This window comes from Sitophilus oryzae, unplaced genomic scaffold (assembly GCF_002938485.1).
Source record: "Sitophilus oryzae breed Bouriz unplaced genomic scaffold, Soryzae_2.0 scaffold_41_pilon_pilon, whole genome shotgun sequence".
NCBI lineage: Eukaryota > Metazoa > Arthropoda > Insecta > Coleoptera > Curculionidae > Sitophilus > Sitophilus oryzae.
This window is the reverse complement of record NW_022146996.1, coordinates 6,154,235-6,178,319: the sequence shown is the minus strand read 5'-3', so window position 1 is coordinate 6,178,319 and position 24,085 is coordinate 6,154,235. Positions and strand designations below refer to the sequence as shown.

Genomic DNA, 24,085 nt, shown 5'->3' with positions numbered 1-24,085 from the left:
GATGTTGGGTTATACTGAGTTACTCTGTAAATTAGATAACTATTGTTATGTTACTCTGTGAAAATATCACGGAGTAATATAACATTTCAGTATTTTGAGTATTTCTGCCTGTTCTGTATTAATATGTAGTTATATTTTTGACTTCGACCAGTTAAATGCCGTTTTCAGAAAATTTCTCAGCCTTCTAGATTTTGCACAATAAGAGTCAATTTTTTGTTTTCTTATGGCCGCCATTTTGAATTTTTATACTATTAGATAGAGCAAAAAATAATCACGGTGGTATCTAATTTTTATTCATTATTATGTAAATTCACTAAAAAAAATAGATTTTTTTTAAAACTCACTCAAAAGATCAAGTCTGCCTTGGAAACTCCATTGACACTTTATATGACAGCAAGTTAATTTTTGTTTACACTATTAAGGGTCAAATCTGGCCACAAAATAATAGATAGTGTAAAATGTATTAACAGTCAACAATATGTTTACAAGTGAGGAAGCACGAGATATGTATGATGTTTACTTAAGAAGTAATAGAAATTCCGATATAGCATACGCAATTTATAGAACATTGTATCCTGAAAGGACACAATGTACCTACTATTTTTACCCTCAGGGTGTGGATATCATCGACTAGTATGTTTGATGGCTATTTAAAGTATAATATTGCTGTTGTCATTGTCAGAATCGGTATACTAGTGATTTAATTGAGTCAGCCGTCAAGAAAATTGACGAACAAAGAACGTAATCCCAGCAAGAAGACTAAAAAGACTGTATTGCCCTACAAATCTCATATTATAGTAAAATGTGTTAAAATAAAGAAGATTAGACGGAAGTAAAAATCAAAATAGTTTTTACGATAACCTAGGGACCCTTCAGTACGAGTCAAAAGGAACTAAGAAAAAAGGAGAAACATTATCTCTCATTAGCCACCTGAAGTAGTTGAGGCTACAGTTGTTTCATTATGACGTCGCTATTTTATTTAATATGGTCCAGCATATAGTTCAGTCATTGGGGATTTTTGCTTGGAAAAAAGTCCGGAAGTTTTGCAACTTTGCAGGTTTATAGGTTTTGGGGTCCCTAACTAAAATCCATAAAATGCACATTTCCAGATTTGCCGCCGGCGCCGCCATCTTGCCAAGATGGCGCCCAAAATCGGTATTTTGTAAATACCTCGAAAACTATGCGTTTTTCGCAATAGTAGGTACTATGCCTCATAGTACCTACTATTTTCGCAAGGATTTCAAGAAATTTAACAGTTGCTGGTAGCTTTAAAAAACAAACTGGCAATATTTTAAAAGGTTTATCTAATGATGTTAATATGCCAGCTCAGATTGAATTAAGTCCGGAAACTTCTAGCCGTAAAATAAGTGGCGAGTGTTGTATAAGTCATTCTTATGTAGGGAAAATTATCAAAAAAAACATAAATATCACAACTTTAATTTTAAATGTGTAATACAATTCCTTGTATTGACCTGTATTGAACTCTACTATACAATTTTTTTACGTCCAGATTTGACACTTAATAGAATAAATAACAAAAAATAACTTGCTGACATAACGCGTCAATGGGATTTCCAAGGCAGACTTGATCTTAGGCGAATTTTTGAAAAAATCTATTTTTTTAGTGAATTTACAAAATAATGAATAAAAATTTGACACCACTGTATAGACTTTTTTTCGCTCTATCTATATAAAAATTCAAAATGGCGGCCATAAGAAAACATACACTTGACTGTTGTTGTGCGAAATCGAGAAGGCTTAGAAACTTTCTGAAAACGGAATTTATTTGGCCGATGTCAAAAATATAAAACTACCAACTTACGTTGCAATAGATACAATATATTTGAAGATATTGTCATTTAAAATAAACGTATTATTTTTATTTTTTTGGCATAAATCCGAGACAAATCAAGATACCGGGGTTTTCTTCATAGGTGTGCGTCAAACTTCTAATTACGCAACTTCTGTCCCATTTAATCAAATTCGTATCTCTCGTCGTTTCTGCCATGCCAATGTTGAGCATCGAAATTGTCACCACCCTGTATACAGGGTCTCGGGAATAGTGCGTCGGGCATCTGTAGCCCCTAAAATAGAAACTTGGGAATTTTGTTTCAGTGTAAACCTAAAGTATGTACAAGTATGTATTTCAGGAAAATAGTTTAACTTCTATAGGGTGGCTCAAAAAAGTGTAAGTATACTTGGATCGGAATGATTTTTTTTAAATGGAACACCCTGTATAGTATAGCATTTTTGGCTTTCTTTTAGATCACTTTGCATAATCCTAAGATATGAATAAACATAATTCTATAGTTTCAGAGATATTAATAGATAAATAAAAAAAATATATTTTTCAACCTTTATTTAAAAAAATTATTACAAACACAAGAACTGTCCTGAAATCAAAACTATTTTAGGTATACTATTTTAGATGGTCTATATACCTATTTTGCTATAAATATCGTAATCTTAAATTATACAGGATATTCAAAATTCTATGCCGAACTTTCTAAAATATAAAATATATATTTTTTTTAATGGAATACCCTGTATATAATTATTTTATTAGATGGAGAATTATAAAACGAACAATTTTTGTATTTAAAGTATTTCAAAATTTTTAATGGTTTCGCAGATATACGCAGTATTATTTTATATGGCTCTCTATCCACGGTAAAATACGAGAGAAAAATCATTGGGTGGGGCTTTGATAAAAATTTACTATGGAAAATGTCATATGAAATATAAACCGTGAAACCATTAAAAATTTTAAAATACGCTAAATACAAAAAATGTTAATTTGTTAATTCTCCATCTATTATATAAATAATATACAGGGTGGTCCATTTAAAAAAAAAACGAAGATAAATTATTTTATATTTTAGAAAGTTTGGCGTAGAATTTTGAACATCCTGTATGGTTTACGATTACCATATATAAATATGGTAATCGTAAATGCTATAAAGCAAAGTAAGTACAGACCATCTAAAGTAAATACCAAACATAGTTTTGGTTTCAAGACAGTTCTTGTATTTTTAATAATTTTTTTAAGAAAGATTGAAATATACAGGGTGGTCCGAACTGTATTCCGGAAACTTCCGAAGCATATTCTGCAGATGAAAATAAGTAAAAAAGTTCGTATAAATGTATGTCTTAAAATGCTTAGTTTCAGAGATACAGGGTGTAGAAGTTTCAATTTTATTTCGATTTTTTGCAAATAATTTCTGAAATAACGTCAATATTTGGATGAAAATTGGGGTTTGGGAGTTTTTTGATATGAGAAATTTGATTTTGATGTCAATATGACTCCTACTAATAGAGGGTGCCACCTACATGTGTTTTAACTGTTTTGACGCGTAATAACTTTTTGTCCGTACCTGTATAAAACTACCGAGAAAAAAAATATACATCTCTGTAACTTTTCAAGCAAAAAATATCTCTTTGTAAAAATCGCTACGAGCAACCGTTCTCAAGATATTTAGAATGGAAATAGTCAATACATGTTATTATTAACGAAAAATAAACACGTTGAGTAGGTAGTTATTTAATTGAAATAATAAATTTGAGAAATTTTTATTTTTTTCATTAATAACAAATTTTTCTGCAAAAAATTATGATAAAACAGTTTCTATTGACTTTTGGCACAAAAACATTTCAAATTTATTATTTCATCTAATAACTATTTAGTCGACATGTTTAATTTATGTCAATTATGATAGGTATTGATAATTTTGATTCCAAATATCTTGAAAACTATTACTCGTAGCGGTTTTTACCAAGAGACCTTTTTTACATAAAAAACGTCATGAATGTGTATTTTTTTACTCAGTAGTTTTATACAGGTACGGACGAAAAGTTATTACTCTTCAACCAGTTAAAAATATGTAGTATATTGACATCAAAATCGAATTTTTCATGTCAAAAAACTCCCAGACACCGATTTTCATCCAAATATTGACGTTACTTCAGAAATTATTTGGAAAAAGTTAAAATAAAAATGAAACTTCTACACCCTGTATCTCCGAAACCAAGCATTTTAGGACATACATTTATACGAGCTTTTTTACTTATTTCTATCTGCAGAATATGCTGCCGAAGTTTCCGGAATACAGTTCGGACCACCCTGTATACAGGGTGGCGCACCTCATTCGCCTCGGTTGGTTATACGAAAACGGAAAGCTGTAGAAACAAAATATTTTATGGGTATATGTAGGGAGACAATGTGCACAATTTAAAATTAATTTGAAATATACAGGGTGTTTCAAAACTAAGATCCATACAAAAGTTATATTTTTTCTTATGGAACACACCCGGTATTTTATTTCATTTTTGGATTCTTAGGCTCAAAAAAAGGCATTTATTATAAGGGTTAAATATGTTTAAAATCTTTAGTTTTTGAGATATTTAAAGATATTTCGTCCCATTGCTGCCAAAAGTCACTAACTTACTTTTTATTACTTCCGAGAAAAATGCGTCTAAAGATGAATTGCATTGAATAAAGATGTTATAGTTAGTAACTATTCAGTATTAAAATAAAACATAAATAGCCAGAAATCGTAGTTAATGACTTTTGTAATCGATTCTCCGCTTCAAAACATAGTTAGTGATTGAATTTGGTTGTTCGGAAAAATGTTAGTTAGTGACTTGACTGCAATAGGACGATTTAAATTTGCATGCTACAATAGAATAGACTATAAACCAAACCAAATCAAGCCTTACTTTTCAGAATTAATTCTTATGCTAAGTTTAAAGGTAGAGAAATAAACTTTACTGAAAAATGGTATTGGTTCCTTAAATTTATACAGGGCTATCAAAAGTTGCTGACCAATTTTAAGAATTTATTTTATATAAAAACTTTGTTATTTGAAATACAACACCCTGTATTTTATATAATAAATCGAAGCAGATTCAAATCTATCAACTATATTAAGGTTTCCTATACCTATCTAGCTCAGATTTTGAATAAAAAGCGATTTTTAAATAAAGTTGCAATCATGATGGCTGGTGTAGCCATGGCAATTTTCTAGTGAAAGTTAGTAACTATTTTCAAAGTCGACATTAGTTTATGTACATTATTATTTATAATTTATAACAGTTTACTTAAATTTACCTACAATAGTTTAATAAGGAAATATTCATTACTTCATCAAGAAAAATAAAGCAGTATCTGCTGGCGGAACGAATAGATATATTACTATAGTGATATTATTTTGTGAGGAAAATTGCTTCTTGGCCTCAAGGGCTTATACTCAAAGATATCCAAATAGGAATCTTCCTGATAAGCGTTTCTTTAAAAAAAACTTCTTGTTCTATTTCGCAGAGCTCTGGTAGTGTGGTTTATAAAAAAACTATTAGGCAGAAAACCTATAGTTGGAAGTGAAGAAAATGAATTTTCTGTAATTGGCTCTTTTATAGAAAATCTATATATCTACAATTAAGTCATCGTAAAATAATTCAAAGAACTACCTACTTCTTCGTTTTTCTTGATAGAATAATAAACACATATATTTAAAAAATATTATTTATTAAACTATTGTAGGTAAATTAAATAAAAGTAAACTGGTATAAATTTAAATAAGTCCATAAACTAATTTCGATTTTGAAAATAGCTACTAACTGTCACTAGAAACTTGCCATGACAACACTATATAGCCATCTTTATTACAATTTTATTAGATACAAAATCTGAGCCAGATAGGTATAGCAAACCCTAATATAGTTTGAAAGAACATTTAAACTGCTTCGACTTATTTAAAAAAATACATAGTGTTGCATTTGAAATAACGAAAAGTTTTTATGTAAAATAAATATTTAAAATAGACCACCAATTTTTGATACCCCTGTATACATTTAAGGAAGAAATATAATTTTTCAGTAAAGTTTATTTCTCTACCTTTAAACTCAGCACAAGAATTAATTTTGAAAAGTAATGTACAGGGTGTTAATAATCTATTCTATTGTAGCCTGCAAATTTAAATATCTATAAATATCTCAAAAACCAAAAATTTTAAACATATTTAACACTTATAATAAATACCTTTTTTGGGCTCAAGAATCCAAAAATTAAATAAAATACCGGGTGTGTGTGATCCATAAGAAAAAATATAACTTTGGTATATCTTAAATCTGAAACGCCCTGTACACTTCAAAATAATTTTAAATTGTGCACATTACCTCCCCACATATACCCATAAAATATGTTGTTTCTACATCTTTCCCTTTTCGTATAATCAACCGAAGCGAATGAGGTGCGCCACCTTGTATATTTTTTATTTATTTATTAATATATATTTAAAACTATCGAAATATATTTACTCATATCTTAGGATTATGTAAAGTGATCTGAAAAGCAGCCAAAAATGCAATAATATAAAGGGTGCGTTGTTCCATTTAAAAAAAAACATCCCGATTCACTCACACTTTTTTGAGCCACCCTATAGAAGTTAAAATATTTTCCTGAAATACATATCCTAGAACATACTATAGATTTGCACTTAAAAACAAAATTCCCAAGTTTTTTATTCTAGGAGCTAAAGATGCCCGACGCACTGTTGCGCCAGACCCTGTATAGATATAGGTAGTATTGTATAGTACCGTGTATGATATGATCGAAAAAAGGGCGACCAGTTGACTTGAAAATGACGATCGATGACATTTCCCATACCTATAATGTTTACGTATATAAAACTACAGCGATCTTTATTTCACAGCCATCGCTGACGCCGTTTTTTTTTCGATCATATCGTACATATATTCTATTTTTTTTTCTTATGCTAAATGTGCAGGGGATACCTGCACATCTAAGAAAAAAGAGGACTCTATTTTCAATACGTGAGAGAAACGAGAACAATATGATCAAAAATATAGAGTCCTTTGGAATAGAGAACGGTTGGCAACCCTAGTTAGAGATATTGTAATAGAATTTACACCACCGGTGTATATAAAGGCGTATATTTTGGATATAAATAAGTATTATTTATATTATAATATTCTGTGTTCTGTGCCATTGTCTCTGGAAGGGTAGACTTTTCCCGCCTTTTTATCTTTAACTGTCAGTCGATAAGGACGCTTCCCCACCATCAAAACCCGGAATCCCTAGACAGCGTCCAATGTTGCCAGATGTATTATGGAGTGAGCATAATAATTCTATTTCGAAGTTATATATTAATTAATTTAAAAAAAACGGTCATAGACTGGAGCATTAAAAATTAATAAAATTAAAAATTTAATTGTGTGATTAAAATTATTATATTTTATTAGTATGTTACTAGATTTTTTATATTTCTAAACCCCCCATTTTACAACTTAATTTGACCACTCAGAAATTTCTAGTAGTCTATATAAATATACCGTATGATCGAATAAAAACGGCGTCAGCGATGGCCATGAAATGACGATCAATGACATTTCCCATATAAATTTATATATAAAATGACAGCGATCTTCATTTCATAGTCATCGCTGATGCCGTTTTTATTCGATCATACGGTATTTGGGCTTGCTTGGATGATGTAGTGAATCAAAAACAAATAATGCCCCATTTCGGTTCAATAAAATTTTGATGTAAAAGATTTCAATTTGTAAAGTCATAATGTAATTTATTACGCTGTATTTAAAAATTAATGGATAAAAATTATTTAAAGAAATGTTTTCTATATAATATAATTACCATAATAAATAATAATAAGTTCTCACTATTCACTTTTTAAACATCCTGTATAAAAAAAAGTGTATGTGCAGTGCACACTGTGCACTATGTGCGCATATTTGAAATGAAAGTTCATCTAATTTCCGTCGGTCTGCTTGGCCGCCTGTCCGTCTGCTGAGGACTCCCATTCGTGTCCCTCTATCCACGTCCCTCTAGAAACGTCGAGGGCGTCATCCTGCAGCCCGTCCCAATTATGCCGAAATCGACCCACATTTTTCTTCAATATTAAATCGTTAGTCCCACCCTGATGAAGATGTAAACGAAACGTCTTATCCAATTTTGCAGGACGGTTGCAACACGCACCATCGTTAACACAGCCGACCCACCAAATTTGGTTGCGATCGGACGACATCAATTTTTGACATTCCTTACGTCAAAACTAACTGTCTGACAGTGACACACGTGTCTAACAGTGACACCTGTCGTACACGGTCAAGTTGGCCTTGGTCCAATCTATCATTGATTATGGGGTTTCGTAGTGCACGAAACGTTGTCAAAATATCATGAAAAGATGTCAAAATAGAATCTATATTCCGAGTTGCAACCCCCTAGCACACTAAGGTCCGAGTTACGACGCTCCAAAGACCCATTAAATTGGACGATTTTTTTGCCATTGATGATGGGATTTCATAGTGCATGAAACGTCGTTAAAATATCATGAAAAGATGGGGCTGGATGGGGCCCTCGCTCAAACAACCCCTTTCGGGTGTCCGAGTTTTGGGGCTTTTGGGGTCCCGAGTTTCAACCCCCTAGCTCACATAGGGCCCGAGTTAGTCTAGTGTGTCACGGCCTTCAATTTTTAATCCCATCGCGTGTAAAGAAGTTTCACTTTAAAAATCAGTGTAATTTGATCAGATTTTTGCTACTTGGCAACGTCGCTTACCGATTTCAACGTTCGGTTTCTCCTTCGGCGGCCGGCGGAATATATTTCTGCAGAGCTTGTTGTGGTGTTTGGTCTCTTTCCTTCAAAGAAATTAATTTTTCTATTTAATATATAGGTAAGTTTATTGTTGAAATAAGTGAAACTAGTTCTAATTTTAATTATTATAAATTACTACGTTTGTTGCTATAACATTTCTGTGAGTAAAATGCAAGAAATCGAATAAAACGAAAATTGCAAAATGGCCGGCTTCCATTGAAGAAGCCATTTTTGCATATTTTCCGTAGCCTTTATAATATTTTCCCTACTAAGTAGAATCCTATACACAAGTAGTATAAAATAATTTTTAGTATATTTTTTAAAAACATTTATTCGCGTCGGATATTTTTAGATTATAATTTGGCGCCATCGGCGTTGCTAAACAACAAAGGACGCTGCAGATCTATATCCAATCCAAACAGGTTTCGATTTCTTTTTTCTTTTCTGTGATTTATAATTATTATTCGGTCTGTCTCGTTAACGATTTATATCAACCTTCTGCTTTCTTACACTGTCTTGCATCTTTTCTATTGGTAATCGCAAATTTATTTTTGCAGAAGTTGAAGGTTTTGTATAATTAATAATCAAACATGTCTGACGAAGAAGTTCAAGTAAAAGCACCAGCGAAAAGGGGTAGAAAACCAGCAGCAGAAAAACCAGCTAAAAAGGTATAATATTGTGTAAAAACTTCAATAAAATTCAAGATATTTTTATTGATTCAACTACTTATATATCTGGGATAATTAGCACTAGCTATATTATTAATTAATAAGTAATCATGATAGCTGATGATAGTTATTTATTAAGACATATACATACTTGATTAAAATTGTTCTTTGTTTTTAAAATTCCAAGGTTTAAAAGAAATCACATGTAAACTTTGTGTTCATATAATCACAATGTTTTATCTCAAATGTCTTGGAATATTGTGACTAAAATGAATATAAAACAAAATATTTGTTCTAGAAATAGAAGAGAATTTTTTAAATCATAATATTAGTTATTGTTTTAATTAAATAATATGTATTTAGGAGGAAAAAGTTTCGAAAAATGATGATGGTGATGCACCGCCAGTAAAGAGAGGCCGTGGCCGTCCAAAAGCAGCTGCAAAGAAACCTGCCGCAGCTAAAACCAATGGAAGTAAGATATTTATTTTTATGTTCTAACGCAAAGTTTAATTTTTTTGGAAATTTTTAGCAGCCAAAGGAGGCAAGAGAGGGAGACCCAAAAAAGAAGAAAAGAAAGAAGATAGTTCTGCAGAGGAAGAGAATGGCAGAAGCAGTGCCAATGAAGAAGATGAAGAGGATGATGAATAAATATAAGTAACATAGTAATTAAAATAAGATGATTCAATTGCACTGCTATAATGAATCTCATTAAATTTATGTTTTAAGTTCTATTTTTAAAAACTATTAATTTTTAGTATGTTTAATTTCCATTCAATCAAATTCAGTGTCCTAATCAGTTTAATTGTTCATAGTATTGTGCTCTATATATTTCAGTATGTTTGTAAATGTTTTTTTTTCTATTTGATATTGAGATTAACATAATGCCATAAAAATAATCTTGTAGTGTAAATCGCATTTCTGCCAGGTTATAGACATTAAATTTGTTATAAATTAATTTAACATATTTTCATTGATATTAGTTTTAAGGATTCTCATGTTTGACATAGAGACTGATACAAAATTGGATATTACTTTTGGTATTTCAACAGAAAAAATGTAAATATAATTTATGTCTTCATTTCAATAAAATGATCTTGGAATAATTTATTTTTTGTTTTACTTATGTTGAGGGATCTTGTTTTTATTTTACAAATAGGTACTTGAACAAATAAATTTATTAAAAAAATATTAATACATTATTACAACGTAGTAAGGTAACAAAGACTTATCCTAAATAACGTGGAACATTTTTTATAAATAACGTACAGACTTTCCTTAGTTTTGTTAAAATAACAGTTGTGAAAATTATATCTACCAGAACTAAATGCATTATTTATTTAAGTATATGTTAATTTGGTTCTTTAAGTATTTATTAATATCGACTCTTCAGCACCTTAAATAATTGCTAATCACTTTTAAATAGTTTTTTTCACAAAAAAAAAACTAATAGTGGGATGTCTTACTGAAAAAGTCTAATCCAATGTTTAAAGATTTGCCAGTTTGTATCAATTTTCTCACTGTTATTCTTAAAACTAATTAAGAATATTGAGGCACATAAAACGTACAAACAATTGTTTTAGTAAAGTTACGGCTTCTTTTTTAGAGTTTCAAACAGCACAAACATCTAATGACTGGCAGGTAACTATTTTGAAGGATTTTCTGTTATGGGTCGCTTAAACAGTAAAATATGAGGCTCTAAAATTATTAAACCATTAGTATGACAAGTATTATTTGTAACTGTATTGAATATAACCTGGATTATGTGTCATGTAATGAATCCATCCTTTACTTTGTTGGACACCAATACTTCTCCATTCATCTTCACTCATCAAATGAGTTTTAGGTACATATTTAACCAGCTCTTTTGGTAATACAACGTGCCTAAAAGAGTTGTTTCAAACCAAGTTTTCTTTCGTTAATTATACTTACCGGTATTCATAATGATCATCGTAATATTTATCCGAGTAAAGAATATTGCGGTGGAGTTCCTCTCGACTCATGTTGCTTGATGTAACTTAATTTAATGCAGATTGATGCAGATTAAATATTTAAACCTTCTTTTTAGCTGCTACAAAAACTTATTTTTTCTTTAAAGGAAACGGATAAAGTCAAAAATTTTAATTGTGTTGCCAACACAAAAATTCGAATAAACGTCAATCGTAACCTGCCGTAACTAAGAACATTAAGAAACTAAAAACCCTAAACGGGATAAATACCATCATAAATACCATTGTTATATTTATACTCGGAAAAAACCAGAGATATAGATAAACACAAAACATAGCTATAAAAATAAAATCTATCTACCGTGCTTTTATTTTAACTGTGAACGTTTGGTTAACTGTGAACGTGCTGTGAACAAAGGGCTTAAAGCGCCATGCATGTTTTTTTAAAATGGAAATGTCATTTGATTCTGATTGGATTAGAACTTTGAATCATATTTTGAATCTAATTTAGAACCTGTGTCTCTGATTTGAACATATGCAACCAACAATACTTCATTACAAAAAAAATATTTGTTTTAAATGAAGTTATTTTGTTTAAATAAAAATTGTGCATACTAGTATACTAGGTATACTATGTTGCAAAATACTGTAAACTGTATATTCACATTTAAATTAAAATCATTGTATATTATTCCTTAAATTTCATACGTACCTAGTTTTCTTTTCATAATTATTTTTATTAAAATTATATCTACCCAGTACTATTCAAAAATAAAATATTCAACTATTATACCTTGACAATTAGGTTCCTATTCTGAATATTTAAGCATTTTATGCAGACAAACAAACAAAGTAAAAACATTTATTATAAAAAGGCACTTCAAACTTATGATAATAAAAAAGAACTTAACATTAACAACCCTAAAGTAAACTTACAAATACACCTATGCTAATAACAGCCATTCCACTTGTTTGGACTAATTCTGACTTAAAACAAGTGATTATATAGGTACGAAAAATTGTAAAAGAAATGAAATATACAGACTTCAATGATTGCATTGGCCTTTGCCAGAGATAATAAATTTCTAATATCTACTCCTCTGGAGGTGCTTCTGTTTTTAACCGCTTGAAAAGAAGAATGTGAGGTTCTAAAACAAAAAAAAATGTAGTTTAGATTATCTGAATAAAAATAAAGTTATTAATATTAGTTATACAAGGGTTATACCAACATACACCGTGGTACCTACACCATTATTAAAAAAAAACATATTAATGGTAGAATATTATGTAGGCATAAGCATGTTTGCATGTTTTACTTGAAGTAACTTTATGGACTATCAATCAAATCCTGTCTTATACAGTGCTTATACTAAAGATTACATTTTGAAGTAAATTGAATATTTAATAGTAATAATAACCTGGTGCATGTGTCATATAATGTATCCATCCTTTACTTTGCTGAACACCAAGTCTTCTCCACTCGTCTTCACTCATTAAATGTGTTTTAGGTACATACCTTACAAGTTCTTTGGGCAAAACAACATGTCTAAAAAGATAGAAAAAAATCAGGGTCGGTTTCAATTACTCTAGGAATTGACCTTACCTATACTCAAATTGATCATCATAGTACTTTGCAGAATAATAGATGTTTTGTAGTAATTCTTCTCGGTTCATTTTAATCTAGTTCTTTGTATAATAAAACAAAGGGTGAAAAAAGTAGGGTGTACAGTCAGTACAACCGCCAAAACTGAAGGCCAAAACAAATTCAAACCTAGATAGCCAACCGAATAATTTAAAATAAAAATCCTAGATTAAAATTTATGTATGATATTATAAAATCATTAAATTTGTAAATACCAATAATCTAATAAGGAATTAAGTGTATTATTTTGCCTTTTTTTTATTTAATATATTCTAATAACAAACAGAAAGTAACAAATGTATTCTTATCTTATTACTAATCTTTGATTACTAATTGATCATATATAAATCTTAGAAAAGATTAATTATCAATGTAGCCAATGTGAAAATGAAAACCTGACGACCTGAAGAGTCCTATAGAAATAGAAATATTTTAATATTTTTAATTTTTAACTTCTGTATTGGTTAACCTGTATATTGTCATATTGTCAATTGCCATTGTCAGAATTATCAATTTATTTTGTACTACGGTGAGTTCGTTCCTGTGGTTCGTTCTTCAAATCTAGAAAGTGACAAATGTCTTGATTTTGATGGCGCAAGATGTGTTTTGCAAAATGGCTGAGGAACCGTGGTTATTAAACGAAGATGGATATTTAAAAGTAGATACTGATGTTAAAGAAATAATCTACCATCCATCCCTTAATGTTATACTAATTTGCACTAACAGTGGAGTGGTTCGAGTATTAGATGTTAATTCTGGTGTTATTTTACAATCCACTAATCTTTCAGGTACCTATAACTATTTTATCTATTTTTTGTTTTGTTCGTTTATTGTCTTCCTAAATAATTGATTTTTTCGCACTGAATGAAATATTTTTCTTTCATTTCTAATATTGTTTTGTTTATAACATTATTTTATTGTAAGATCACATGTAGATATCTTTTCATTGAATTAACGTTTCTTTTTCTATTGCATGAGTAAAGTAAATAAAGAAAGCAGTAATTCGTGATTTGTATTAAATATTATATATCTAATAAATATATTAAACAATTTGAATTCAGTACTTTACTTGAAAATGGCTATGTCAAATGTTGTTAGTGTTGAAGCAAAATTATTTTTATTTTACTATTTACAATATTATTATATTATATATATATATATATATATATATATATATATATATATATATATATATATATATATATATATATATATATATATATATATATATATATATATATATATATATATATATATATATCTATATATATATATATATATATATTATGAGAAGATATTTGTAATAGCTAAAAAGTCAATTTTAGCAAGAAATCCCAATGAAGTAAAATGTAAATACATTCCAAGTGAAGATAGAGTTTTGTTTTGTGATGGACAAGCTATTGGTGTACGATCTGACTACAATGGTGTTTTATTATTAGACAGTATTCTTCAAAAAACTCTAACAGATGGAAAAGAAATTGTAAAAGTTGAATTACCACTTTCAGAGGCTATAATTCTTAAGCAAAGTTTAACAAATGTAAATGTTACAAATGTAGAACAAGTTTTAAATGAGCTAGACAATGTTATAACAAATGCTCAAAAATCTCATAAAAAAGGAATCAAAGCACAGAAAGTAAGAAATTATATTCTGTTCATGTTCAATGGCTATTTTATATATTTTTTTATTTTATATTTTAGTGGAACACTGCATGTCTTTCTTTACCTGTTGGTGATTTAAGATTAGCAACTTCTTCTGTAGTAACCGACTTTGTCACTAAAAAAAATCATACTCCAGAACTACAAGTAGCATCAGCTGTTCAGGAGAGACTATCTGAATTGTTAGGGGAACAGACAAATGCCTCTGATAGAAAAATGATGGCTAGTGAAGTTAGAAGAAGAGAAACATTTTCTCAATGGCCACATATGGATTATAAGTAAGACCTTAAATATATCTCTGGAACTTAATCTGATTTCTGTTTATTTATAGATGGGCATTGCCAGAACAGATGGCTCAAGCTGGATTTTATCATCAACCTAATGCATCAGGAGATGATAGGGCAATGTGTTTTACTTGCACTGTTTGTCTAGTGTGCTGGGAAAGAACAGATGAACCATGGAGTGAACATGATCGTCATTCTCCGACATGTCCTTTTGTTGTAGGGGAATACACACAAAATGTTCCTATATCTGTTACAAATGCAACAGGTAAGAACAAATATATTTTTGCTCACATATATTGATATTTACATGCTTACAATAATCTTGCAGCACCAGCAATTGATGCCACATTTAGAGGCACAACAATTAATATTTTGGGTACTAGTAACATTTCAAAACTTTTACCAACATGCACTAATGATGGCCTCATATCAGTATTTGATGTCTCAGGAAAAATTAAAAGGACACATTCCTTCTTTGTAACAGAATTTGATTCTCATATTTTAGAACAATTTACGCAAGATTTTGGTGTATCTGGCTTTTGGAATGATGAAAGTAAGTTGGATGTAGGTACTGATAATGAAATATTTTAAAAATATAATTTTTTTAGAAAAAACTTTAGTAGAAAAGAAAATAACTGCTTTGTCCATCGCAAGTGACAAATCTAATAAAGAAAAGGCGATTTCGAAATCTTTACGCCCTACTATAATTTGTGGAATTACAATTTCGCAAGTTTGCAGTAAAAAAAATAATGAAAATGTAGAATTAGACACGTTAAGAGAAATGTCTCAACAGCAAGTTGATGCATTAGAATTGTATTCGAGCAGTGAGAATAATGCCGAAGTTACAAATGACAAACAGCAGCTATACCTTGTTGTTTATGATTTTATGTATAGCAAAGAAGAGGATTCTGATGAAAAAAATCAGGACAACAAAAAGATTGATTTTGACTTTGATTGTCAATTTTTTGATTATGTGAATGAATCGCAGTTCTTTCCCATTCCTACATCTTCACAAGGAAATTATAATTTTTCAACTATCATTCCGAAAGTAGGTCCTTCTGATATAGAGAATAATGAGGACTTTTCTTTGATAAAAGAAATAACATCTTTTTATAAAAACTTAATACCCGGTAAGTTTAATTTCAATCCTTTATCAAATGCAGCTTTAAACAAATTTGGAACAATACATCTCCCCATATCAAAATAAATAAGATGCGTAAATAAATTCTATATACTATTCAGTTTTTTTTAGTTGGATATAGACTACATTTAGAAACTTTAATTATTTATTAGATTACCAATAAAACTAAAGAAAACTCAATTAATTAGATAGTTCTGAGTCAGTCCATTTTAATATACAGGGTACTACAAATTTGAGGTATGAGCATATAATAGATACGAACATGGTTAAATTGGGGCAAAGTTGCGTATTGGGGTGTTCACCAAGATGCCATCAAAAAAGATTTTAAAATTTCAAGGATTGCTGAGTTTTTTGCAAAAAACTGATTTTTTTGAAAATTAATTTTATTTTTTTCTGTTGTTAGTTTATAGAAAATCAAAAAACTAATTGCACATTCTCATAGCCACTTTATTAGAGCTGTCTGATAGTATTTTTAGATTTTCAAATTAGCTGACAATTTGTGAGATACAGAGACCAACCTAATTTTTTTAAATACGGACCTGCATTTTTTATTTCAGGTTTTGAAAGGACTCGGTCTCCTGAATACAATGATATGCCACACTTTATCCTTTTTTTTTGTGTTTTGGATACCTTAACCCTCAACTGGTGTGGTGAATTTTTGTAACGCTTATGGCGTGTCCGACGGACCCCAATTTTTTTTTTTTTAGTTTAAAATACACGATGAAGAGATTTTATAAAAAGCTTGTTATTTTAACACTGTTTACAATATATTCAAACTTGTGAACAAACTATTTCATTAATTTTCAACAAATTAATAAGAACGGACACAAAAATAAAGTAAAAAGCATTTTTTAGGAATTTTTGACAACAAAAATATAACTTGGCTAAGAAACCCATAGAAATTAAAAACATATATATTTTATGATTTTACCGTATTATTAAAAGTACAAACAATTGAAATGTGAAGCTAAAGTAATAAACATAAATTATTTTCAACAAAACTGCAAACCTTGAATGATCATAACTTTTTCAAATACAGTTTATGCTAATATAGGATCTGCATTTGCCGCACATGGATCGTGCACATTTGGTTCATGAGATTTTTGTTTTTTGTCATTTCTTCATTGCATTATGATTGCCATATACCACATCTCTGTCTTTTCTGATATTGATTATTCAATTTTTGTCTCTTCTATAAGTAAGAGATTCAGAATCGGAGAAAAATCAATGTCTCGGTGGTTTTCATCTCACTTAAGCCTCTTTAAGTTCATCAAACCACTCAATTAATGCTTCCTCAAAATTAGCGTCCCAGTGAAGCATACTTTTTAGACTACCCACCATCCTAATAATGTAACATTCTTGGCGTGGTGGTGCCACACAGACCCCAAGGAAACTTTAGCCCCCGCTGGTAGGAAAAATACTTGATAAAATCAAGTGCGCCTTTAACAGTTGCATATTGGTACCCTAACTTAAAGGTAAATGGCGCGGCAAGGCCTAATTCTTAAACGTAAACATTTTACACAGGTTTAAATAGTGCTTGGGGTCCCCTGGACCCCACCACGCCAGTTGAGGGTTAACAGCAACAAAACTATTTAATTATTATTTAAAATAATTTCAAGGCCGACTCTGGTTTCTTAAATTATTTAATCTGATTATATTCATCGCAACAATATTGATCAGCGCTATTAGTAGTTATTATAAATAAATCAACTTCTACAAACTAGTTTCTAATGTTCTACATGTTGGAAAGGGTTACCACCCTCCCTATTGCACAAATTTGTTTTTCGTTCAATTTTATTAATAGCTCTTTGAACTTTTTTCTTATACTTCCGAATGCATTTTGTACTCTTTATTGTAAATATTGAGATGAATTGATTTCACTTTTGCAAATCACGTCAAATAATGTAGCCCCTTGGCGATAGGTCCATGAACCTCGCTGGACATTATACTGCTCTACCATTTCCAATACAACTTCCGGGGAAAATGATTTGATTGTTTATATTAATTATATTATATTATTTTATTGCATTTGATTTTCCGGATTCAATGTTTTACCCCACGTCATTGTTAAGTTTGAAAGCTTATCAATATTATATAACGATGAATAGATTAAATATTAAAAAAAACAGAGCCGGACTTGAAATTAGTTTAAATAAATTATGTTCAAATGTCAAAACAAAAAAAAATATTAAGTGTGGCATATCATTGTACTCAGAAGACCGAGTTCTTTCAAAATCTGAAATAAAAAATGCAGGTCCGTATTTAAAAAAATTAAGTTCGCCTCTGTATCTTAAAAATTATCAGCTAATTTGAAAATCTAAAGATACTATCAGATAGCCCTAATAATGTGGCTATAGAATGTGTAATTAGTTTTTTGATTTTCTAAAAAGTAACGACAGGAAAAAATAAATTTGATTTTCAAAAAAATCTGTTTTTCCCAAAAACTCAGCAATTTTTGAAATTTTTAAAACTTTTTTGATGGCATCTTGGTGAACATCCCAAAGCGCAACTTTGCCCCAATTTAACCATGTTCGTATCTATTACAGTTTCCGAGATACCAATGCTCGTACCTCGAATTTGTAGCACCCTGTATATAGGCTTGGTGTATTCACCAGCGGTGGTGCCACCATTGAAGAAAATCGTAAACAACCGGTATATGCAAACATACGCGTCTAAATAGCGAGTATACAAAAAATTTATTATTTAAATATTCTAAAAGTGTTACGAAGTACAATTTATGAAAATTCTAAAAATAAAAATGAAAAAGTAAATATTTTGATATTTTCAGAAGAACTTGTATTATAATTTTTTCAGGTAATAAAAATTTATAGATGACTTCAACTACGCTAGCGGAGACATAACTGTAGCTATTTCGCTTATAACGATTTTCTAAAGGTACATATAAAGTATACTTTTAGAAGATGTTAATAAAAAATTTACGCACTAGTTGATTAAAACAAGTATACCATTAGGCCTTGGCCCAACATACAACTCAATACTCAACGCTGCACACGTAAAGCGGAGCGAACAATAGAAAAATACGCGCCAATCCGCGCCTGTATGTGGGGTCACTTCCATTTACTTCAATACATTTAAACGCTTCGCGATCCTCTCATCTCTACGCTACGCTAGGTTGTACGCCTCGTGGGGCCACGCACTTAATATCGCAAATTATAATTTATCCTCTCATAGTATATGCCTATTTAATTTTTTTGATTTTGTAATGGGCACTTTGTTTACTCACTTGTTTCGTCGAGCTACTTGAATCCATTTTTGCTTTTGATCAAATCGGCGTGAGAAGCTATAAAATGTTGTTTCGGGGGAGTTGAATATCCGGGAAAGTTGAGTAATTGAATGTTATTGCACCCAACAACCACGTAATTACACTCTCCTTTACGTGCTAACATTTTCTTCGACAATTTTATTAACATTTGAAATTGTCACAACACAGAGCGACGCCCAGTTCGGATTCTTTTTTACTTAATTTTTGATACCCGAAATAGCGTTACATCACACAAACCTCATATCTGAGTGTTAGTTTCAATAACTGAACTCTTAACAACTAAATCACTTAAATATTATCACAAAGCCACAATTTTAAATTTAAATGTTATCAACATCTGAACTGTGTGAAATACACAGTGAAAACTTCTGATTTCTGCCGATGGAGCGCTGCGGTCGGAATTTTAATAATCAACTGAAATGCACCAAGCCTATACAGACAAAATCTTTGATTTATATCATACAAATGATATACCACAGAGTGTTCCATAATGTTGGCAACAAATGGAAAAAATATTGATTTTTTGAAATAAAAGTTTATGTGGAATTACTTCACCATGTTCATAACAAAAATAGTAATTTTGACATGTACAACTGTCATGGCGGCATATGACAAAAATTGTCTTATACAGGGTTCGGCAATAGTGCATCGGGCATTTGTAGCACCTAGAATAAACAATTTGAGAATTTTGTTTAAGTGGAAACCTAAAGTATGTACGAGGATGTATTTCAGGAAAATATTTTAACTTCTATAGGATGGCTCAAAAAAGTATGAGTGGATCAGGATGATTTTTTTAAGTGGAACTCCATGTACATATATTATTGCATTTTTGGCGTCCTTTCAGATCACTTTATATAATCCTAAGATATGAGTAAATATATTTCGATAATTTCAGACATATTAATAAATGAATAAAAAAATATATTTTTCAACCTTTCTTGAAAAAAATATTACAAATACAAGAACTGTCCTGAAATCAAAACTATATTAGCTATTTATTTTAGATGGTATATACTTACTTTGCTATAAATATCGTAATCTTAAGTCATACAAGGTGTTCAAAATTCTACGCCAAACTTTCTAAAATATTTAATAAATCTTTGTTTTTTTTAATGGAACACCCTGTATATTATTTTTTATTAGATGAGAGTTAAAAAATGAGCATTTTTTGTATTTATAGTAACTTTTCCTGGTTCAAAACTTTTCCTGGTTTTGCAGATACACGCAGTATTATTTCATATGGCTCTTTCAAGGGTAAAATACGAGAGAAAAATTATTGAGTGGCTTTGATAAAAATTTACTGTAGAAAATGCCATATGGAATATAAAACTGCGAATTTAAGAAAATGAAGAAAAATTATTTTGTATTTTAAATAGTTTGGCGTAGAATTCTGAACATTCTATATGATTTACAATTACCATATTTACAGCAAAGTAAGTGCAGACCATCTAAAGTAAATACCTAATATAGTTTTGATTTCAAGACAGTTCTTGTAATTTTAATAATTTTTTTAAGAAAGGTTGAAAAGCATGTATTTTTTATTTATTTCTTAATATGTCTGAAACTATCGAAATATATTTACTTATATCTTAGGATTATATAAAGTGATCTAAAAGGAAGCCAAAAAATGCATAGTATTCCATTTAAAAAAAATCATCCCGATCCACTCACACTTTTTTGAGCCACCTTATAGAAGTTAAAATATTTTCCTGAAATACATCCTAGTACATACTTTAGGCACGGCATATAAAACAATCGGCAGGTCAACGCTACGCGCATATCCTTGCGCACGCTACCATTTGGGTGTCCAACAACAGAAAGTAACCGTGTGTCGTAGTTTTTGTCATCGACAACAGACACTTATGTGGCAGCTTTGAGTCAGTACTACTTAATATACTCATCTCATCAATATCGATTAATAATATAATAAATAATATTTTCATTTTAGAGTCTCAAATACACTAGGATTTTCTAAGCCAGGTTTGATATCGATGTCATATATTAATTTTCTTAGTGTCTCTCGTGGCTCTAGACATGGAAGGGTAAATAGATTTGGCAAAAGCGTCTTATATGTAATTTCGGCCCGGAAAAGTACATCGCCAGATATTTATATTTAAATTCAACGGTGAATCTTCTTCCTGTAGCAGATAATTGTTAATTTATGAAATTTGAAAATTAATACAATTTGCTACGTCCATTGATGGGCATAATTTGTATGTAGCCTCTTTATATTGTTCAATAGATATTTTATTGGGTATTTTTAATTCTTGTTTGTAAATCCGGACATGTTTTTGTTAGTTGCATGTTTTTTAATTTTAAGTGTCTCTTCTCTACAGTCAAATATTTGATTGATTTCTTCATTTTTACTTTTCGAGGAGTATGCCCGGTTAACGATTTAAGTTTCCTTTTTCTCTTCAGAAACATTTGCGTACGGAAATGAGCGCCTCATATTCGGTGACTCTGGTGAAGTTTTTCAACTTTTGCGGACAAATCCAGTCTACCACAAGCCTTAAACCATACTTTTGCTCTGAAAAAGGAATTCAATTGATTTACGATCGTAGACTAAACATATTAAGGGTTCATGGTGGGTTTAATAACGTAGGCACAGTTAGCTTAAAACATTTAGACCTAACACAAACAAGTGTTATATTTTATAGGCCTAACCAAAACCCAGTATTTTTTCAGAAGTATAAAAATGAGCTGAGAATATTATTTACTGAATAATCCAAATATAAGCCATAACAGTACAGTATCGTTTTTTAATATGACCCTGTAATACAGTTGTAATACCAAACCAAACCAAACCTAAAATCGGTCCTTTTTATGACCAACAACTATATTTTCGAAAGAAAGAAATTTTTAATGTTTTTAACCAATTTAATTTTATAAAGATGTGGTAATGCTACGTTATTATCTTGCACTCGAGTTAATAAGTTAATATCATGTTTGGATCTATTATTATAGGGCGTTAGGTATAATATTCACGGGTATGACAATAAAAATAAATCAAGATTGACAAAAAAGGAACGCCAAGCCGTTTTGATTACCAACGTAACGTCAATTTAATTTTATTTACCTTTGTAAATTTGTTAGCAACAACAAAAAGTTCGACTTTGACATATATAAATATATAGTAGATTATTTTCTTTTATCTATGCATATATATCAAAAATAATGTATTGTCAAGAAATAGTTTATTTAGTTTTTTTTGCATAGATAATTAATTTATGAGCCTGTAAAGAAGACAAAGTTTGGTTTTCGATTTAGTTAGAATTCTATTTATATAGAGTAGATTGGTGAGGGCCGGCTTGTTTTTATATCGATGTAAAGCAATATATTTTCGAATTTAAATAATATCTTAGTATTAAGGATAGTTAACTATAAGCTTATTTTTATTACTTTGAGACCGTTATATTTGAAGGGTAAGGGAGTGAGACGGATTGTAATTATTACCATAAGTATATATTTTATGCATATTTTTTTCTTTTTTTTTAATTAAGAAATTTGTGGTTCTGAAAACAACCGATTTTTGAAATTATTTCATTTAAGAAATATATTTTCTATTGTTTTATCTCGTACGTCGTCTAGGTATAAGATCTGATGTTGTCATTGTCCTTATGGCAAATATATTGTTCGTACCTGCCGTAAAAATTACATCTTCTTATTAAGAGAGGCATGGAGACTTTGGAGCCGGCGGAAGCTGCTGCGGTGGATGTTTTTGCTGTTTTCGGTTTTGGGGCCTTAGGTTTTTTTGTCGGTCCAGCTTTATTGGACTTTTTCGCCTTAGAGGGAGATTTGGGTTTAGCAGAGGCGGCCGTCGCTGCTCCGCCAGAGGTGGCTTTCTTCTTTTCGGCTGCTTTTTTTCCGGCTACTTTTTTCTCCGACGAAGCGGCTGCCGCTTTTTTAGCTTTTGGAGATCCGGCAGCATTTTTCGGCGCCTTTTTTTCGGTAGCTGCTGATTTCTTTGCGGCGCCTTTCTTGGCTTTAGCTCCGGCACCCTTCTTTCTATCTCCTGCGGCTGACGATGTAGCTCCGCCGCTCGATGATTGATTAGATTGGGCCGACGAATACAGGACCTGTATATCAATAGTTTATTTTCTATGAAATTTTTTTGATACGTTTTAATCCGACCCTGACTTGGACACCCGAATGACGTCGTCAAGGTCAAATTTTATAGTAATTTTAAACAATACGATCAAGGCAGAGTTAGTCTGCCGATTGTACTATATGTCGTGCTTTAGGTTTGCACTTCAAACAACAAAATTCACAAGTTTATTATTGCCGAACCCTGTATACAAAAAAATGCATTAGAGGACAAATTACCAAAAAAGTTCAAAGAGAAAGCTTGTTTATAATTTAATTTTACGTCTATATACCAGATCTCATAAAACTTAAAGGACTTTATACAATACATTTTTTTAGATTTTTAAAAAATCGTATTTTGTTTATTCAAATTTCATAAAACAAATTTAATTCAACGATAATAATTCCTATACAATATTATTTGTTACATTTTCGTAAATATTTGTAAAAAAATAAAGAACGTAATTTTTTAAGATGCCAAACTTGACGCAATGAAAATAATGTGTGAGGCCAAACTTGACGCAATGAAAATAATGTGTGAACCTTTGAGGCGGGTTAATGCAACTCAAAGAGAAATTAAAAAATAAAAAGTTATTTTTGGTCAGATACCACTGTTTAGAATCCAAACGTTAACCAGCTTCTCAGTGGCTTTTTACTGGTTAAACGAATTTGCCTAACCATCCAAAAATATTAAAGAAAAATTAAAACTATGTACTTAGACTTTACTTTGAACGTTGAGGTTCAGTTTTAATAAATAA

General features: G+C 30.4%; 5 protein-coding genes across 5 annotated transcripts in view; 2 read left to right on the top strand and 3 right to left on the bottom strand.

Moving 5' to 3' along the window:
• LOC115885743 (glycogen-binding subunit 76A-like) overlaps nt 1-24,085 on the bottom strand; it is a 426,966-nt gene that overhangs the window by 90,225 nt on the left and 312,656 nt on the right. The window lies entirely within an intron of this gene.
• LOC115885746 (nucleolin-like) lies at nt 8,594-10,399 on the top strand. The gene is made up of 4 exons (XM_030904755.1): nt 8,594-8,703; nt 9,182-9,292; nt 9,656-9,764; nt 9,822-10,399. The coding sequence occupies exons 2-4, from the start codon at nt 9,215-9,217 to the stop codon at nt 9,938-9,940; spliced, it is 306 nt and encodes a 101-aa protein (XP_030760615.1). The 5' UTR covers nt 8,594-8,703; nt 9,182-9,214; the 3' UTR covers nt 9,941-10,399.
• On the bottom strand, nt 10,450-11,433 carry LOC115885748 (cyclin-dependent kinases regulatory subunit-like). The gene is made up of 3 exons (XM_030904757.1): nt 11,222-11,433; nt 11,046-11,173; nt 10,450-10,987 (listed from the first exon to the last, which is right to left on the bottom strand). The coding sequence occupies exons 1-3, from the start codon at nt 11,290-11,292 to the stop codon at nt 10,935-10,937; spliced, it is 252 nt and encodes an 83-aa protein (XP_030760617.1). The 5' UTR covers nt 11,293-11,433; the 3' UTR covers nt 10,450-10,934.
• Nucleotides 12,087-12,984, bottom strand: LOC115885747 (cyclin-dependent kinases regulatory subunit-like). The gene is made up of 3 exons (XM_030904756.1): nt 12,842-12,984; nt 12,657-12,784; nt 12,087-12,386 (listed from the first exon to the last, which is right to left on the bottom strand). The coding sequence occupies exons 1-3, from the start codon at nt 12,910-12,912 to the stop codon at nt 12,331-12,333; spliced, it is 255 nt and encodes an 84-aa protein (XP_030760616.1). The 5' UTR covers nt 12,913-12,984; the 3' UTR covers nt 12,087-12,330.
• LOC115885741 (baculoviral IAP repeat-containing protein 6) overlaps nt 13,387-24,085 on the top strand; it is a 105,522-nt gene continuing 94,823 nt past the window's right edge. Inside the window, exons 1-6 of the mRNA XM_030904748.1 lie at nt 13,387-13,668; nt 14,206-14,513; nt 14,579-14,814; nt 14,868-15,085; nt 15,149-15,373; nt 15,429-15,950. Of these exons, the coding sequence (XP_030760608.1) occupies nt 13,470-13,668; nt 14,206-14,513; nt 14,579-14,814; nt 14,868-15,085; nt 15,149-15,373; nt 15,429-15,950 (1,708 nt within the window). The 5' untranslated portion in view covers nt 13,387-13,469. The remainder of the gene's footprint in view (nt 13,669-14,205; nt 14,514-14,578; nt 14,815-14,867; nt 15,086-15,148; nt 15,374-15,428; nt 15,951-24,085) is intronic.